This window comes from Dipodomys spectabilis, unplaced genomic scaffold (genome assembly GCF_019054845.1).
Source record: "Dipodomys spectabilis isolate Male_0828 unplaced genomic scaffold, ASM1905484v1 ptg000366l, whole genome shotgun sequence".
NCBI classification, from domain to species: domain Eukaryota; kingdom Metazoa; phylum Chordata; class Mammalia; order Rodentia; family Heteromyidae; genus Dipodomys; species Dipodomys spectabilis.
The window spans coordinates 347,512-365,504 of NW_024871043.1; the positions used below are offsets into that span (position 1 = coordinate 347,512).

The 17,993-nt window shown below is 45.3% G+C and overlaps 1 protein-coding gene across 1 annotated transcript in view; it reads left to right on the forward strand.

Annotated features, from left to right (window-relative positions):
* Iqck (IQ motif containing K) overlaps positions 1-17,993 on the forward strand; it is an 81,967-nt gene that overhangs the window by 48,160 nt on the left and 15,814 nt on the right. Inside the window, exon 8 of the mRNA XM_042666638.1 lies at positions 13,100-13,211. Within this exon, the coding sequence (XP_042522572.1) occupies positions 13,100-13,211 (112 nt within the window). The remainder of the gene's footprint in view (positions 1-13,099; positions 13,212-17,993) is intronic.

The following is a 17,993-nucleotide window of genomic DNA, read 5'->3' on the forward strand; positions in this document are numbered from 1 at the left end:
CCTGAGTATCTCTGAGAACACATTCCTGACCATTTCCTGACAGTGACCCCTAAATCCTGGCTTTACTTCCCATCCAAGAAAATCCTGGGTCTTTAAAATGTCCTTGAGCTCTGGTGATAAAGAAGACCTTTTGTGTGTGCCTGGTAGGATTCTGGCTGTACCCCCAGAGGGTGGGCGCCTCATTTCCATGGTCAGCCTCTAGCCTCAGTTCTCAGGGCAATGGCAGCCCTACCCCCCCCCCCCCCGCCTCCCCCCTCCCCTGTTCCCCAACCCCCGCCCTGCAGCCTGAACTAGGCTAGCACTGCACACAGAGGCTTAGGGCTGCCCTGAGCTTAGCTTTCCAGGCCAGGCCCTTCCCCTCGCCCTTCCCCCACCTGCTCTTGTGTTGAAATATACTCAAGAGTAATAGTTAGAAATGCATCTCCCTCCATACACCTGGGAAAGGATTTGCCAGTTTGCTAGGCTGTAAGGAACCCCCTCCCCTCTTATAACTACCTAGTCATAGTATACCCCCGAGAACGTGGGAGGGAGGAAGCTGCTAAATTAAACCCAAGATTTACTCATGGTATACTTAGGGTTCACCCCAGTGGGCTGGCCTTGGAGCTCAGGGCTTGAGCAGCCAGGATATCAATTCTTCCTCCCTTGCATGAGACCTTGGGTTAGCAATGAACTTCTCAGAGCCTCCCTTTTTTCACCCTAAAATATGGTTGAGAATAACCCTTGTTCCTAGGGTTGTAAAAGGAGTAAATGAGAAAACCACACATAGGCAGGACTGGCCAGATCATTCAAAGAGCCCTTTGCTTAAAGTAAGCAAGAATTTCTAGCCAGATGTGGTAGTGCACGCCTGTAATCCCAGCATTCAGAAGGCTGAGGCAAGAGGATCATGAATTCAAGACCAGTCTAGGTAGCATAGCAAGACCTTATTTTTTTTTTTTTTGTCGGTCGTGGGGCTTGAACTCTGGGCCTGGGCGCTGTCCCTCAGCTCTTCAGCTCAAGGCGAGCGCTCTACCACTTGAGCTACAGCGCCACTTCCTCAAGACCTTATTTTTAAAATCAGCAGAGCATAATATGAGTACCTGCTAAGCCCTGGCCTGTGGCACTTCTCTGGCATCTCTGTTCCCAACTCTCCCAGAGTCCTTTTCTTTGAGGTGCTGAATGACTTCCTTTCAAGGCAGAGTTAACAGGGATGGTCCATAACAGAGATTTACTCCCTTCTGCGCAATAACAAGCGGTCCTAATACTGGGTGACTTAAATCCAAACAGTTGATTTTTTTTTTCCCATGATGCTGTGTCTGGGCTAGGTGTTCCTCTGTTGGTCTCCCCTGGGTTCACTTGTGGCCAAGTTCAGCTCTGATGGGCCTGGCCAGTGCTTATAACTGATGGCAGAAGGGATCAAGGGAATGAGGCAAAGCCAGAACCTTCCGGCCTCAGAGGCCCAGACTCTGGAACCTGAAGAGCAGCACTTGTGTTACCTTTTGTGGGTCAAGGCAGGTCATGAGACTTGCCTGGATCCCAAGGTTCTCTGATGGGAAGAGAGAGCTGTGGATGAGTGGTGTGCGCACACTTAGAGCCAAGGCTGCCAATCTTACCTGTACCTCTGAACTTCCTGCACAGCTCTGAAGCCATCTGTGAAATCACAGGATTTTTTTATTTATTTGCCTAAGCAACTCCAATGAACAGCCCTGAGAACTACTACTTCACATTCTGACTGCTGGGGTTCAAGGTCAGGGCTGCAGGAAGTTCTCAACCAGGAAAGTGTTTTTCCTGTCTAGGGATTAGATTATTGGTAAAAAAAATGGACAGCAATAGTGCCTACTTTATTGATAGGCAATTAATATGTATAAAACTCCTGTAGTAGCCCTGGCACGAGTAGAAATCGACATAAACATCACCTATAAATACCAGTGGGAAGGCAGGGGTCAAAGCATTGTGTATTGCTGGGCACTGATGTCTCATGCCTATAATCCTAGCTAATCAAGAAGCTAAGACCTGAGGATCTTGGTTTGAAGCCTGCCTGCTCAAGCAGACAAATCTGAGAGACTCCTGTCTCCAATTAACCAGCAAAAAGCCAGAAGTGGAGGTGTTGTGGTTCAAGTGGTAGAGCATTAGCATTGAGTGAAAAATCTAAGGAACAGTGCCCAGGCCCTGAGTTCAATCCCTAGTACTGGCACAACAAACCAACCAACCAAATAAACCTCACAAAGCCTTATGTACTAATAGCATAGTTTGTTACAATTTACTGCCCATAAATCACTGGAAAGCTCATCGAATACCTTACATGCTTTTGCAATGTCCTCCTTCCCTGATTCTGTGGGCAAACAAGGGGCCCCAGAGGAGAGGGTGAACTTTATGTGAACTGCCATCACTGAGCTGTTGGGGGAAGTTCCACTCCGTTCTTCCGAAGTACAAGTACATACTGTGACCTGGCTTTATTATTAAAAGGATGTTCATGCCGAATAGGCGTGGCTTCCTGGGAGAAGCCTTTTCAGCCCAGGACTGCAAGACTTCCCCACCAAGAGCAGCTGCTCTGTGAGTCACCCGGCCGCGCCTTCCTGACCCGCCACTAATAACCCAGCACTCCTGCTTGCCTCAGGAGGTCAGGATTTGCAGTCAGCTAGGAGGCATTCCTGAGGAAACAGAAACAGAGGCCCTACAGATGTTAGGGGTGGGTCTGGCAGTGTTTCTTGCAGGAGAGCAGGACACCCCAGACCTTGCTAGAATCTCCTGGGGATCAGGCTGAACATACCAAAGAAATCTTCCTTCCATCTCACACGAGTGGATGAGCACATTCAGGGCTAGGGCTCTAGGGCTGTGTTTTTAACATGTGCCCTAAGTGGTATCAGTGCCATTGGATGAGTTTAGGACAATGTCTTGCAGTAAAATTAATACACGTAGAAGGAAGGGAGAAGAAAGAAGAAGGTAGGGCTGTAGCTTTACTGTTCACTCAATAGTAAGTGCAGGGGCTGGCAAATTAGAATTGATGGGCAAGGCAACATCCAGCCCCCTTCCTGTTTATTTATTTATATGATCATGAACTCAGGGACTGGACACTCTCTGAGCTAGCGCTAGTGCTCTATCACTTTGAGCCACAGTACCACTTCTGGTTTTCTGTTGGCTAAGAGTCTCACAGACTTTCTTACCCAGGCTGTCTTCAAACCACATACTTAGATCTCCGCCTACTGAGTAGCTAGGATTACAGGCATGAGCTACCAGTACCTGGCTTCTTCCCTGGTCTTTTGTGAAGTTTTATTGGAACACTACCATGCCCATATTGAACATTGTCTACATTGACTTTTGTGATATAATGGCAAAGTTGCTCTGACAGAGACTGCATGGTACCAAAGACAAAAATATTTACTATCTGATTCTCTTCAAAACAAAACAAAACAACATTTACTGGCCTTGGATAAGAAACATGAGCTGAGACCTGGGCAAAGAGTCGGAGCTATGACCTTCGATAGTTGTATGCTCATTATAAATCAATCAGTCTGACAAGGAAGAAGGGAGTCAGCAAATAGAACCAACTACAAAAATTCAGGTTCCGAAGATAGCAAGTTGATACAAAAATTCAGCTTCCCAAGAACAGCAAGTTGAGTTTATCAAATAGTGGAACAATTATAGAGATTTAGTAGAAAAAGTAATTAAACCTGGCTGAAAAGACTAAGGCAGAAAAGGACTAAGTACAAATTCTAGAAGTGCGAACACCTGAGTGAATGGACTGAAGTAGTCTTTCAGTGACTTCAGAAAGCAGGTGGATTTCAGGGGTGGATTAACTAGTAGACAGACACAGCTAGGGCAATACTTAGTAGACTGAGAGACAGCTCCTGGGGAGAGAATGATGCTGACCCACAGAGATGGGGAATGTGCAAAAGCATTTGAAGAGACAAGGTCAGAAGGAGACGACCTAACACAAATGTAATAGGAACCCTAGAAGGACAAACCATGTTTCCAGGGACACTGAGAGAGAATATTCTGAAGCTGAAGACATGCAGATCCTGAACCAGCTAAATATAGACAAAGCCACACCAAATTAAAAAAAAAATGCTTCATGATGAAACTATGGGATATGCCAAAAGCAGAAAAGATGCCTTAGCGCTGTCTTACAGGAAAGCTCACCCACACAGGAGAAACAAGAGGCTGATTACAGACTTGTGATCAACAGAATATGCCAGAAGACAGCCAAAGAGTAATATCTCCTAGTCCTGAGGGCGAATCACACGGAACCTAGAATTATACACCCACGAAACCATCATTCGGAGAAAGAGCTATAAATAAGAGGCATTTTCAGACATGTCTCTCACTGAAAGATCTCCTAAATGATATACTGGAATCAGAAGGAAACCAGATCCATCAGGAAGGAGAGGGAGGGGGTGCAGGACCCTGTGTTGAAAGAAGTCAATAGACCCCAATAGTAAGAACCAGATGGAGATAAAGATGAGGAAAACCAAACACCAGACAACAATAATATGAAAGTTGAGAGCAAAATTAATGAAAGTTGAGAGCAAGATTAGAGTTGAAGCATTCTAAGGTCTCTGACTTGTTTGAAAAGCTAGATAGATTCCTTCTTCTTTAAACTTGGTTATTACATTGTAAGAACATTAAAGAAAAAAGTAGAATGTATACTAACACATAAGAAGGAAGCACCTGGAATATAGGAAATCAAGATCAAGAAAGGAAAATAGAAATTTGATTTACAAAAAAAAAAAAAAAAGGCAAGGGAGCTACAAACAAATATATCACTAACCATAGTAAAAGCAAATAGGATAAACTCTCCTCTGATTTTCAGATGGGATTTCAAGATGAAACTGCCTCTCTGCTAGAGGTATTGGTGACACAAATGACCCCAGATGGTTGCAAGCAAGGCACTTTGAATAAAGGCTGTTGGTCTTTAAGGGGTGAGGGTCAGAAAAAGAGAAAGCAATAGAGAGGGCTATTCTAATGAAAATACACGCACGTCTGAAATACTATAGTGAAACCCATTGGTACAGTTAATACACACTTTAAAAAATGAGTGACAGGAAGATAAAACAGGCTCAGATGAGGATAGCGGGTATTAGCAGAAGGAGGGAGGGCCGATGATGAGGGGTTATTTGCATGTATGCAAATAGAAAAATGAAACCTGTTCAAATTGTTTCAAGAAGGAGGAAGAGAGATGGGAGAGCAGGAAAGGAGGTGAGATCAATTGGGATATGTTGTTTACATGTATGAAAATGCCACAATGAAGCCCCCTCACACAACCAATGTAATACTACTAATAGAAGGGAAATGGCTGGGTGCCAGTAGCTACTCAGAAGGCTGAGGTCTGAGGATTACAATTCAAAGTCAGCCTGGGCAAGAAACTGCGACTCTTCTCTCCAGTTAACCAGCAAAATAAAGCTGGAAGTGGAGCTGTAGCTCAAGTAATGGAGTGTTGGCCTTGGGTGAAAAAAAAAAAACCAAAAACTAAGGGATGGCGCCCAAGCTCTGAGTTCAAGCCTGAGTACTAGTACAGACAGACAGACACAGACACATACACACACATACACACACACACAACACACACGGGAATGTAACGGACTGGCACAAGATCTACAACACAAGTACTAAGTTAAGCAGGGTGACCTAATATTTAGTAGCAGAGAAAATAGACTTTAAGACAAACAAATAAAAAAAAATCATTGTCAGGGCTACAGATGGTTTTTATGATAAAGGACTACTGATATTTTCTATTTAGTTAAATGAATACTCTTCACATTCACCTGACTGAATTCACCACTCAGCCTGGACTGACACCGCTTCTGCTTGGGAACAACCCTCCCTGAAAGCCCCAACCACTCTTAAGAGGCATGGTGTCCTTTTGCAGAAGAATTTTGGGCTCAGTGCCAGTGGCTAGATGCTATCTACCAGTTTGCAAAATGAGTTCCTTGAGACCATAAAAAACACTAATAACAACCAGAATGAGAAGCCAGCTTTGGTCTTGTTTTGATTTTGCTAAAGAAAAAGATCTTCAGCAAAGCTTCCTTACAGAGAGAAAATGGAATCAATGAGCTGTGAGTACATTTTTTTTTCCCCCATGGGGCTTGAACTCAAGGACTGGGTGCTGTGAGCTTTTTTGCTCAAGGCTAATGCTCTACCACTTTGGAACCACAACTCCACTTCTGGTTTTCTGATCCATAATTAAAGATGAGTCTCATAACACTTTCCTGCTCGGTTTGGCTTTGAACCATGATCCTCAGATCTCAGCCTCCTGAGTAGCCAGGATTACAAGTGTGAGCCACTGGCACCCAGCAAGTGCAGAGTATTTTATTAGGTGATTAAAAGAGATTTTACAAACATGTATTTCCTGTTTGTTGAAACTGGATTGTCTTGAGGTTAAAGGTCTTCAGTATAATCTTTAGTATATCAGGGCATAGCAGAAATGTCATAAGAGAGAAAGAGAAAAAGGAAGGAAGAAGGAAGGAAAAAGAAAGATGTTAAGATATTGAGAGCTTATATTTTTAGCATTTTAGATGCATTGTCACAGCTTTTTCTCATTAGGGAGTAAATATTTTTATGGATGAAGAAATTAAGGCTTGGAGACCTTAAACAACTTGTCAGGTTCCTCAGCAGAGCTGAGGTTCTATCCTCAGAGGGGGGGTCTGATAGATAGTTGGCTTTTGGAACCAACATGGCACCCTGGATTACATTTTCTCAAAGTCATTTATAAGAATTTGATGGTTTCATGGGCATTTTTAGAAAAGTTGCCACCTGGGCTCAGTGATAGAGTGCTTGCCTAGCAAGCTTCCATCCTCAACACAAAAACAAGCCAAATAAAAATTAGCATCCACACAAAACATTTTTGTTTGTGTCTTCTCAAAGTCAAATGCATGTGTGTGTCTTGGATGAGGAAGTAGACTTTATCCAGGTGTGTGTGTGTGTGTGTGTGTGTGTGTGTGTGTGTGTGTGTGTGTGTGTCCCTCCACATGCTTATCAATCCTAGAGCTTGAACTCAGGGCCTGGCACTGTCCCTTAGCTTTTTCACTCAAGGCTGGTGCAACCATTTAAGCGATAGCTCCACTTCTAGCTTTCTGTTGCTTAACTGGAGATAGGAGTCTAAAGGACTTTTCTTCCCAGGCCTGATTTAATCGGTGATCTTTCTGGGGGCGGGCTTCCCACCAGGAATTTTTTTTTAATTGTAAAAATACCGTACACAGAGGTTACAATTACACGGGCAAGGTAATGAGTCCATTTCTTATCAAGCATTGTTGCCTCCTCCTTTGTTTCCCCTTCCCATTCCTTCCCATTTCTCCCCCAACCCCTCCCCCACCCCAGGCCAAAGTTGTAAAGTTCATTTTTTGACATAACAACTTGTACATCTCATTGTTGCAATGGGTCCACCTGTATCCCTATTCCCACCAGGAATTTTAAAAAGTAGAAGACAGAGCTGGATGCTGGTGGCTCATGCCTGTAATCCTAGCTACTCAGGAGGCTGAGATCTGAGGATCTCAGTTCAAAGCCAGCCTGGGCAGGAAACGACATAAGACTTTTATTTCTAATGAACTACTCAAAAAAGCTGAAAGTAGCACTGTGAAGTGGTAGAAAGCTTGTCTTGAGCAAAAGAAGCTCATGGACAGCGCCCTGGCCCAGAGTTCAAGATGCAGGACCAGAAAAAAAAAAAAAGTAAAAGACAAACAACAAGCCACAGGCAAGAGTCTTTGTTTTGCCAGTGGAGCTGTTTATGTGTTAAACATTACATTGTATGCTATGGTATTTGCTGATTTTTGCACAACCGCAGCCATTTAAATAGATTCTCTAATCATGGTGACAATGACTGGGATTAGCTGAGTTCCATGGAGCTCCCCAAAAGGCTTCTGTCTAGGGCCCAGGTTTTTCTGTTAGGGACAAGTTAACTAACGAGGCTGGGTGTTCTCCACCCAACTCTTCAAGGGATAGCCAAGGGCTCTGGCCACACAGAGGAAAGTCACAGGAGTAAGTGTGACCTTCCACACAGTGGGGGACTGGTGCTTTGGCTGTTTCTTAGGTGAGAGTCAGACAACCACAGGAAGGTAGGTGTTCTAACACAACTTGTCCGGAACTGTTCATGTCACCCAAACAGTGCACAAAAAATGTTCATAATAATAGAAGTGTGCACAGTAGCCAAAGGGCATCAACAGTTCCCAGGGTCATGAACAGATGGGTTGATGGACATTCTACGGGGTCACTGTGTGATGGATGGAACATTCCAGAAGGTGATGTGAGAACTGGCCTCATGGGGAGAACCTTTATAACATTCGTGTGTGTGTGTGTGTGTGTGTGTGTGTGTGTGTGTGTGTGTGTGTGTGTTAGTAGTAGGGCTTGAACTCAGGGCCTGGACACTTTCACTTGGCTTTTTTTTTTTTTTTGTCTGTCGGTCGTGGGGCTTGAACTCTGGGCCTGGGTGCTGTCCCTCAGCTCTTCAGCTCAAGGCGAGCGCTCTACCACTTGAGCTACAGCGCCACTTCCGGTTTTCTGGTGGTTTATTGGAGATAGGAGTCTCACGGTCTTTCCTGCCCGGGCTGGCTTTGAACCGCGATCCTCAGATCTCAGCCTCCTGAGTAGCTAGGATTACAGGCGTGAGCCACCAGCGCCCGGCTCACTTGGCTTTTTTACTCAAGACTGACATTTTACTTCAGTCATGCCTCTGCTTCCCACTTTTTTTTGCTGGTGAATTGGAGATAAAAGTCTCAGGGACTTTTATTGCCTGGGCTGGCTTTGAACCACAATCCTCAAAGATCTCAGTCTCCTGACTAGCTAGGATGACAGGCTGAGCCACCAGTGGCCAGCTACAAAACTCAAATACAAGTACAAGACATGACAGGCCACATGGAAGTATGGTCCCATTTACACAAAATACCCTGGCCAGGAAGACAAACAGATTAGTGGGTGGGGTGGGGTGAGGGTGGAGGGGAATCATGAATGGGTCCAGAGCTTCCTTCTGGGGCTCTGGGAACGTTGTGGAACTGGATAATGGTGGTGACTACACAACGTTCTTGAATGTACCTCATGCATGATGCTGAACCATTTAATATGCTTAGAAGGGCACATTTTACATGACATTGTCTCTTACCAGAAAAACCACACAGCCGTTGGAATGACAGGTGACTCAGATGGAAGTGTTGTAAGAGGTGAGGTCGTCCCATCTCCCAAAGTAAAATCACAGAAGAGGAAGAGGCAGGCTGTGTGCTGATGAAAAACAAAAGGGAAGGAGGTTGGGAGCTGAGGGGAATATGGGGGGATGGGACCCAGTCTTGACTCAAACCAGCCCCTTTGGGGCCTGTGTTAGTGTCCTGGGGAGGTGGATGTGTGGGTCTTTAAAAAGGTAAAACTTGAGAGCCCAAGTTTGGCCTCTCATAGAATTCCAGTGACCCCAGCAGGAAGCTCAGGACTTGGATGGATAGTGTGTGTGTGTGTGTGTGTGTGTGTGTGTGTGTGTGTGTGTGTGTGTGTGTGTGTGTGTGTGTGCGCGCGCGCCGCCAGTTCTGGGCTTAAATTCAGGGCCTGAACACTGTGTTGGAGCTGTTTTTCCCAAGGCTAGTGCTCTGCCACTTGAACCACAGCCCCATTTCTGGATTTTGGGTGGTTAATTGGAGATACATGTCTCATGAACTTCCCTGCCTGGACTGCCTTCGACCTGTGAGCCTCAGATCTCAGCTTCCCCAGTAGCTAGGACTTCAGGTGTGGGCCACTGGCACCTGACTGTGGTCTCATCTTTCATCTTGAGTGAATGGAGCTGGTTAAGTATGGGAGCCTTACAGTAGCCATCTTTATTAGTTTATCCCATCGTGATTTCTTTCTTTTTTCTTTTCTGTCAGTCATGGGGCTTGAACTCTGGGCTCAAGGTGAGCATTTTACTGCTTGAGCCACAATGCCACTTCCGGTTTTCGAGTGGTTTATCAGAGGTAAGAGTCTCACAGACTTCCCTGCCTGGGCTGGCTTTGAACCGTGATCCTCAAATCTCAGCCTCCTGAGTAGCTAGGATTACAGGCGTGAGTCATTGGCGCCTGGCTCCCATTGTGATTTCTTTGGAAATGTAGGGCCATCTTTCCCCAGAGATGACTCTTGCTTCTCTTCAGCTTTTTTTTTTTGGGTCCGGTCGTGGGGCCTGAACTCTGGGCCTGGGCGCTGTCCCTCAGCTCTTCAGCTCAAGGCGAGCGCTCTACCACTTGAGCCACAGCGCCACTTCCGGCTTTTTTCTTTTTGCTTACGTGGTGCTGAGGAATCGAACCCAGGGCCTCATGCATGCAAGGCAAGCGCTCTACCACTGAGCCACCTTCCCAGCCCCCCTTTTTTTTTTTTGGTATTACTGGACTTTGAGCTCAGGACCTCATGCTTGCTAGGCAGGTGCTCCACTGATGAGCCATGACTCCAGCTCTTTTTTTGCATTCGTTATTTTTGAGATAGGGTCTCAGTTCCTTTCCGTGTGCACCCCCGATCATAATCTGCCATGGCAGATTGTGGCACACTCCATGACCAGTTTCTTCTATTGAGATGGAGTCTCAGGAACTTTTCTGCCCAGTCCTGGCTTCAAACTGAGCTCTTCCAAGTTTTAGCCTCCTGTGTAGTTAGGATTACAGGAGTGAGCCATGGGTACCCGGTCACACTTTATTGATCTTGTCTCATCTCCTGCTTGATTATTTCTCAGAGCCAGTCTACCAAAGCGTGAATCCCAGCTTGACCTTTTCCTAGCCATACAACTTGTGAGCTGCCTGAACTCAGCTCTCTCATCTGTAAAACGGGGACAGTCCCTCCTGCATTACTGGAGAGTAACGTGCTCAGTGCGCTGGCTGATGGCTCAATAAGTGAGCTACAATTGTAACAAAGCATTCACAATTATTACAATCACCACTCACCATCTTCATATTCTCCATGTCTCGAACAAGGCCCAGCAGGCCTCAGTCAATTGCTATGAGATGGAGCATTCACACACTCACAGATTCTTTTTTATTTTATTTTTTTATTATTATAAAAATGTTGTACAAAAAGCCGGGCCCTGGTGGCTCATGCCTGTAATCCTAGCTACTCAGGAGGCTGAGATCTGAGGATTGTGGTTCAAAGCCAGCCCGGGCAGGAGAGACCGTGAGACTCCTATCTCCAATAAACCACCAGAAAACCGGAAGTGGCGCTGTAGCTCAAGTGGTAGAGCGCTCGCCTTGAGCTGAAGAGCTGAAGGACAGTGCCCAGGCCCAGAGTTCAAGCCCCACGACCGACAAAAAAAAAAAAAATGTTGTACAGAGGGGTTACAGTTTCATGAGTAGGGTAATGAGTAGTACATTTCATAGTGAGCATTGTTACCTCCTCCTTTATTTTCCCCGTACCATCACTTCCCTCCCCCCCAACTCCTCCCACCCTCCCCCATATTGTAAAGTTTATTTTCAATGTAGTGTCCTGTACATCTCTTTGTCACAATGGGTCAGCCTGTATCCCCATTTAAGCGTTCTGCAATATCCCTTCCCCTCCCCAAATTAAAAAAATATATATACAAGGTGCAGAATACCGGCATCAAATCCAGGGAAAACAGGGGTTATTTCATGGCAGGAGAACATACAATAGAAACAAAAGAATCACATAGTGCATTGTAAGTACATTAAAAACACTAGCAAGCAAGAAAAAAACCCAAAAACCTCTTGTGTCCCTGTCTTGGGGCACATTTTGCTTAACATTATCTCATGGTCATATGTACATAGCCTTTGACCTACTCTGCTTGTCCTAGACATGTACTAGTCACTGCAAACAAGGGAAACCATGGGACCTATGTTTCTTTGGGCCTGACTTACTTCACTTAATATGATTTTTTCCAAGTCTTTTTATTTCCTAATGAAAGAGGCAATGTCATTCTTTCTGATGGAGGCATAGAATTCCATTGTGTGTGTGTGTGTGTGTGTGTGTGTGTGTGTGTGTGTATCACATTTTCTAGATCCATTCATCTACTGAGGGGCATCGGGGTTGGTTCCATAAATTAGCTATGGTAAATAATGCTGCGATAAACATGGTTGTGCTGGAAGCTTTGTTATGACCTTGTTTATGATCGTTTGGGTAAATGCCCAAAAGTGGGATTGCTGGGTCATAAGGGAGCTCTATGTGGAGTCTTTTGAGGAACCTCCATACTGCTTTCCAGACACTCATGGATTCTTATAGACCTTGTTGTCCAATAGAATAAGGCACCAGTAAGAATACTTGAAATACAGCTATCCAAAATGGTGTTGTTAAGTTAAAAAAAAGTGCCATGTGCCTTAGCATTGAAATGACAAAAGCTCTGTGATATTGCAGTTAAAATAAGGTACATTAGTGTGTGTGTGTGTGTGTGTGTGTGTGTTCTAGCTTGGCTTTTTCAACTCATGGCACTCCACTTGACCCAGGCCCCCCTCCCACCATTTTTGGCTTTTTACTGGTTAATTAGAAATCTGAGTCTCTTGGATTTATCTGTCTGGTCTGGCTTTGAACTTTGATCTTCAGATTTCAGCCTCCTGAGTAATTTAGATGACAGAAGTGAGCCACCAGCACCCAGCTAAGATACACTTTTAAAAGCCATCTCATCCTGTGGTTTCTCTTCAGACTATATAAATCTTTGGTTGTTGAGAAGCAGTCTCGCCTGCTTATTTTTAGTTTTTAAAAGGACATTGAGGAAATGAAAAAGTATACATGACTCCGTTATATTTCCATTGATGGCACAAATCTAGAATGTTCCCAGGTTACCATTCTTATGTCAATGTTCATACAACCCCATTTGAACTCAAATATAGCATGAGATTTGGCAGTATAGATAATAATTCATTGACAAGAGTGATTCATTGAGACTCAAAAGTGCATCCAGTAGGGGTGGAGACATAGCTCAGTGGTAGAGTGCTTGCTAAACATGGGCAAAGCCCTGGGCTGGATCCCCAGTACTGCAAAATACAAAATAAATAAATAATGGTAGAGTTCCTACCTAGCAAATTTGAGGCCCTGAGTTCAAGTCCTAGTACTGTCAAATAAATAATAAGTAGTACATCTGCTTGGTGTGTAAAAGTTTTTCCATGTGTTATTAGTGTGCAACAGTGTAGAACTTTGTTAAAAATAAAAATACAAAGAGAGGGCTGTTAAAGCTTTCTGGTGATCTTTGCAGGTACGTTGCGATCCTGAGATTCAAGAGCTTCGTCAATGGCAGAAGAAACTCCGTGAAGACAAGCACATTCGCCAGCGGGTGCAAATGTTCTGGGCCAAACAAGAGCAGAAAGGTCAGTTGCACAGTTCCCAATCCTTAGTTTATTCCCTCATGTGAGGCTCTCGAAGGTGGGAGGTTTCTTAAGGCTGTTGGTCTGCACGGAAGTCACTGTGGATACAGAAGAAGCTGTGTGCATCAGGACTCTGTTCTAGAACGATGGTTGGCATAACATACTTTGCTTGCCCGTGTCCCTTCCTCAGGGACAACTTCAATGTCACCTTGTGTCTGTAGGTTTTTACTTTTTCTTTAAGCTACACAACTAACCCATCATTTTGAAAACACAGTGTCTAGCAACATGATAGGTAGGTAGTCATTCTAAGTTGTCAATTGTGTCTGAATTTAAATAGTATTTAGTGCTTGTCTTTTCCTTTGTGATGGTTAATTTTATGTGTCAATTTGACTGGGTCTCAGGATGCCCAAAGAGCTGGTAAATGTTATTTCTGGGTACAGCTGGAAAGGTGTTTCCAAAACTTGACTTTCAACTGGGGTACTGGATAAAGTGGGGGCCCCTCCACAGGTCTATCATCCATTCTGTTGAGGCAGAGAACAGTGGTTGGATTCCCACTGCGTATCTGAGTGGAATGCTAGACTTTACCAGGCCAGGGGCTCCTATGTCTCAGTTTCCAGACCTGGACTGGACATGTGGGGAAGCAGCTGGGGGGACTTTCTGCCTCCATTGTGAGCCAGTACCATATTATAACAAATGTCTTCCTTATACCTAATATTCTTCATCCTTTTTAATATAAACAGGTAATCTCTCATTAATTATTTCACTGGAAAGCCCTAATTACCCTCCCCGTCCTTTGAGAAGAAGAAGAAACCGAGAAACTTATGACACACAAAATACAAAGAATAACAAAACAAGGGATGTGAGGGCGATCTGGCTGCGACATCTGCCACCCCATTGATCTCCAGGGTTGATTCGGCTGATCTGGCTGGCTAGACTGGTGTCCCCTTCCTCCCTCACCGCTCCATGTGCGTCCCTCCCGAAGCTGCGCACTTGGTCAAAGAGGACGACCATCCCCGATAGAGGAGGCCCGGTCTTCGGTCAAGGGTATACAAGTAGCTGAGTTCCCTGCTAGAACCTCCAAACAAGTTCTCAAAACAAGCACTCAACACCTGCTAGGCTTGTGTGTCCCTATTGTGTCCTACTTGCTATCATTCTTTTTATTTTTTGTGAGCAGGAACTGGGGCTTGAACTCAGGACCTCTTGCTCTTGCTTGGTTTTTTTCTGCTCAAGGTTGTCACTCTACCACTTGAGCCACAGCTCCACTTCCAGCTTTCTGCTGGTTAACTGTAGATAAGAGTCTCATGGACTCCACCAGATGTCTGAGTCTGCAGCCCTGGCTCACAATCCCAGTTTTGCGAATTCTTGGTTGTATATTTATCTGTTCATAGTTGATCTAGAGCATCCTACTCAAGTGGAACCTGCATGGGGAGATCCAGCTTTGCCTGTCTCACTTCCTTGACTTGTGCCTAGTCCTGGTCAACACAGAACAAAAAGGGATGAATGTGTGAATGGGTGAGTGGATGGATGGATGGATGGATAGGTGGTGGGTGGGTGGATAGATGGATGATTGGATGGGTGAATGATGATGCGTGTATGATGGATAGACAGATGATGAATGACGGGCAGATGATGGATAGATGGGTGTATGATGATGGATACATGAGGAATAGATGGTGGATGGATGGATGGATGGATGGATGGATGGATGGGTGAAAGATGGATAATGGATAGGTAGTTGGATGAGTTAGGAGGTTTAAATGAGCCACTGTGCAGGAAGTGCCTGCTACAGGGCAGGAGTGCAGTCATTGGCAGTCTGTGTGCCCTGTAAAGAAGCAGGGTGAGCAGTCACTGCTGTTTGCCTGGCTCAGCCCTGGTCCACTCCATGCACAACTGCTACTCTTCATCTCACTTGGATGTTGGAAGACAGTGCTGTAATCAGTCAGAAGGTCAAAGGAAGTGCAGTGGGCTTATGATGGCTGTTTCTCTGTGTTCTCTGGGGCTGATGTGCTGCAGGCTGATGGATGGAGTTGGCTGGCTTTGGAGCAGGAAGAGGAGATGGGACTGGATGTGGTTATCAGCTTACAGGGAGCAGAGAGCAAGCAGTCCCATTCCAGCCAGGGGCCAATCTTGCCACCAGGGGCTCCACCACAATGTGTGGTCTTGAGGAAATGCAAGTTGGTGAAAGCCTGGGACACAGTCCTGGGACAGACAGACAGATAGACAAGAAAGAAGGAGGGGTGGGGAGAGAAAGAGAGAGAGAGAAAGGCTGAGGTCAGGTGAGGAGGAAGCTGTGGCTGGGTGCAGCTCAGTGGTTGTGCCCTTGCCTACCTCATATACATACATGCATGTATGTACATGTGTGCATGCATGCACACACACATGAGCACACATGAGTGGACAATGACCAAGTGTTTGAACTATACATCTATGCACATGACCTTTGCCTAGACAACCTCATGAAGCCTCAGTGTCCCCAGAGGCTAAAGGATTCCAGAAGCTGGTCTTTGCATGGGTCCTAGCTCAGAGGACACTCTATGCCTTCACTGTCACAACCGTGTTAGGAAGCTGTCTGTGTGTCACAGCAGTCTTGTGTTGGTTTCCTCTGAGAGACTGAGCAAGCAGAGTTGTTGGAGGGGTTCATCATGTTGCCACAGTGCCCCTTTTCCTTCCTCCCACAGCCCAGCCCACAGCAGGGGGTCTGTACATACAGATTAAGGGGATGAAGATCTGGGCTTCATTCTGCATAAGAATGAAGACAGGACCAGGAAGGTCAAGGGACTTACCCAGGGTCACACAGCAGTGGCAGGCTAGGGCTCCCCTCGGCCCTTTCTCTGTGCCGTGTTGTAACATAGCCTCTGCAGGGACAAGCCACTCTCTGGTTTGTGTTCTTCTGTGGTGCTGGGGGTGGGACCCAGAGCCTCATGCATGCTTAGCAAGGGCTGTACCATGGAGCTATGTCCCTAGCCCAAAGTGGCTTGTGAACCACTCCTAGATTCTCCCACAGATCTACCCTTTGCAGGAAATTCCACCAACAGTGAACTGCTTATTGTCTGGGCATTGAGGTTTTTTTCTGCTTATATCTTCAACGACTGAGACCAGTTGGTAAGGGTGAATTATACTAACTGGGTGACATAGAAGTGTGGGCTTCTTAAAGTTCCACAGAGCTGAGCAGGGCACTGGTGGTTCACGCCACACCTGGCTGAATATATTTTTGGTTTTTTTTCAACTTCATTTAAAAAAAATCACAAAAACTCAAACTTGTCTGCATATAAATCCAATATACAAACATCATTTTAGGCTGCTGCTGTTGTACTCTGGTATTTATATTAGAAAAAGTTCTTTTTTTTTTTGAGCAACCTTGGTGTGGACAGGTGGTCTAAGGAGAGGAATGTCAGCTGTTGGGACAGAATTCCGGTCATATATAACCAGTCTCATGTTACACTGAGTCAGGCTGCCATCCCAAACAGTATTTTCTTGTAGGACAGAATGGTATGAAGTTATCCTCCAGTCTCTAGCCATCGGGACAGATGCTTAAATTATTTTTAAATGTGTGTGTTAAAACGTTCAGCCAGTGCAATTAAAAATGTCTAAGTCATGTTGGCGATCTTGTAAAAAATTCTGCCTCAGCCAGGCACTGCTGGCTTATGCCTGTAATCCTTGATATTCAAGAGGCTGAGATTTTAGGACTGAGATTCGAAGCCAGTGTGGGTAGGAAAGTCCATGAGACTCTTATGTCCAATTAACGACCAAAAAGCCAGAAGTGGAGCTGTTGCTCAAGTGTTAGGACACCAGACTTGAGTGAAAAAGCTTAGGGACAGTGCCCAGACCCTGAGTTCAAGCCCCAGGATCAGTGTGTGCACATTCATACGCATGCGCGCATGTGTGTACACACACACACACACACACACACACACATACACACACACACACACACACACACACACACACACACACACACACACACACACCCTGTCTAGATTAACAGCATATTTTTTAGCTTCAGATGATAATTGTTTTCAAATGTACTTTGTAATTGAATATCAGTAACGGAACACAATGGTACCTATCTTGATGGATACAGAGCCAAAATAAGCATTGCCAAGAAGGAGGGAGGGGGGAGAAGGATTTGTCACCTGCTGCAGGTATGGAGAGTAGGGAACTATTTCAAAGCAGCCCTCCTGAAACCTAGGACATGGAGGGCTTATTCGGGAGCCCACACATGGTCCCTAGGCCAGCCCTTGGGTGGGCTCAGTGTAAGGTCACAGACAAAAAGGAAAGATGGTGTGTGGTTACTCAGTATGCTGAACTCAAGGTCATGAGGACCCCTTAGAAAGGTTAAAATGGTCAACAAAGATACTTTGGGGTGTATGCAGCTAAGTCATAGAGGTAGCAGTGGACAGGAGCGCTTCTGGGCATGCTGGCCCTCTTCAGAAAGTTTAAGCCAAAATAATAAAACAAAGGGTTGCTGTGAAGGTGTGTTAACATGGGGCTTTGCCCTCAATGGTGCCTGCCTCCAACAGCAGGCATCTTGTAGGCCCATGGAGAAAGGAACTGTGGAGATGATTTCAGTAACCCAGCCGCAGATCAGATCGCATTGCCATCCTCACCCACAGGCAAATTCTCCTCATGGGTGCATTTTTATACATTGAACTCTTTGAGCTTCAGCCACACTCTATTCCTTTTTGATTTATATTATTATTTTCAGAGAGGGTTTCACTTTTTGTTTAAGGACCTGCCTCAGACCTATGCCTCCTACAGATGTGGGATTACAGGTGTGAGCTACCG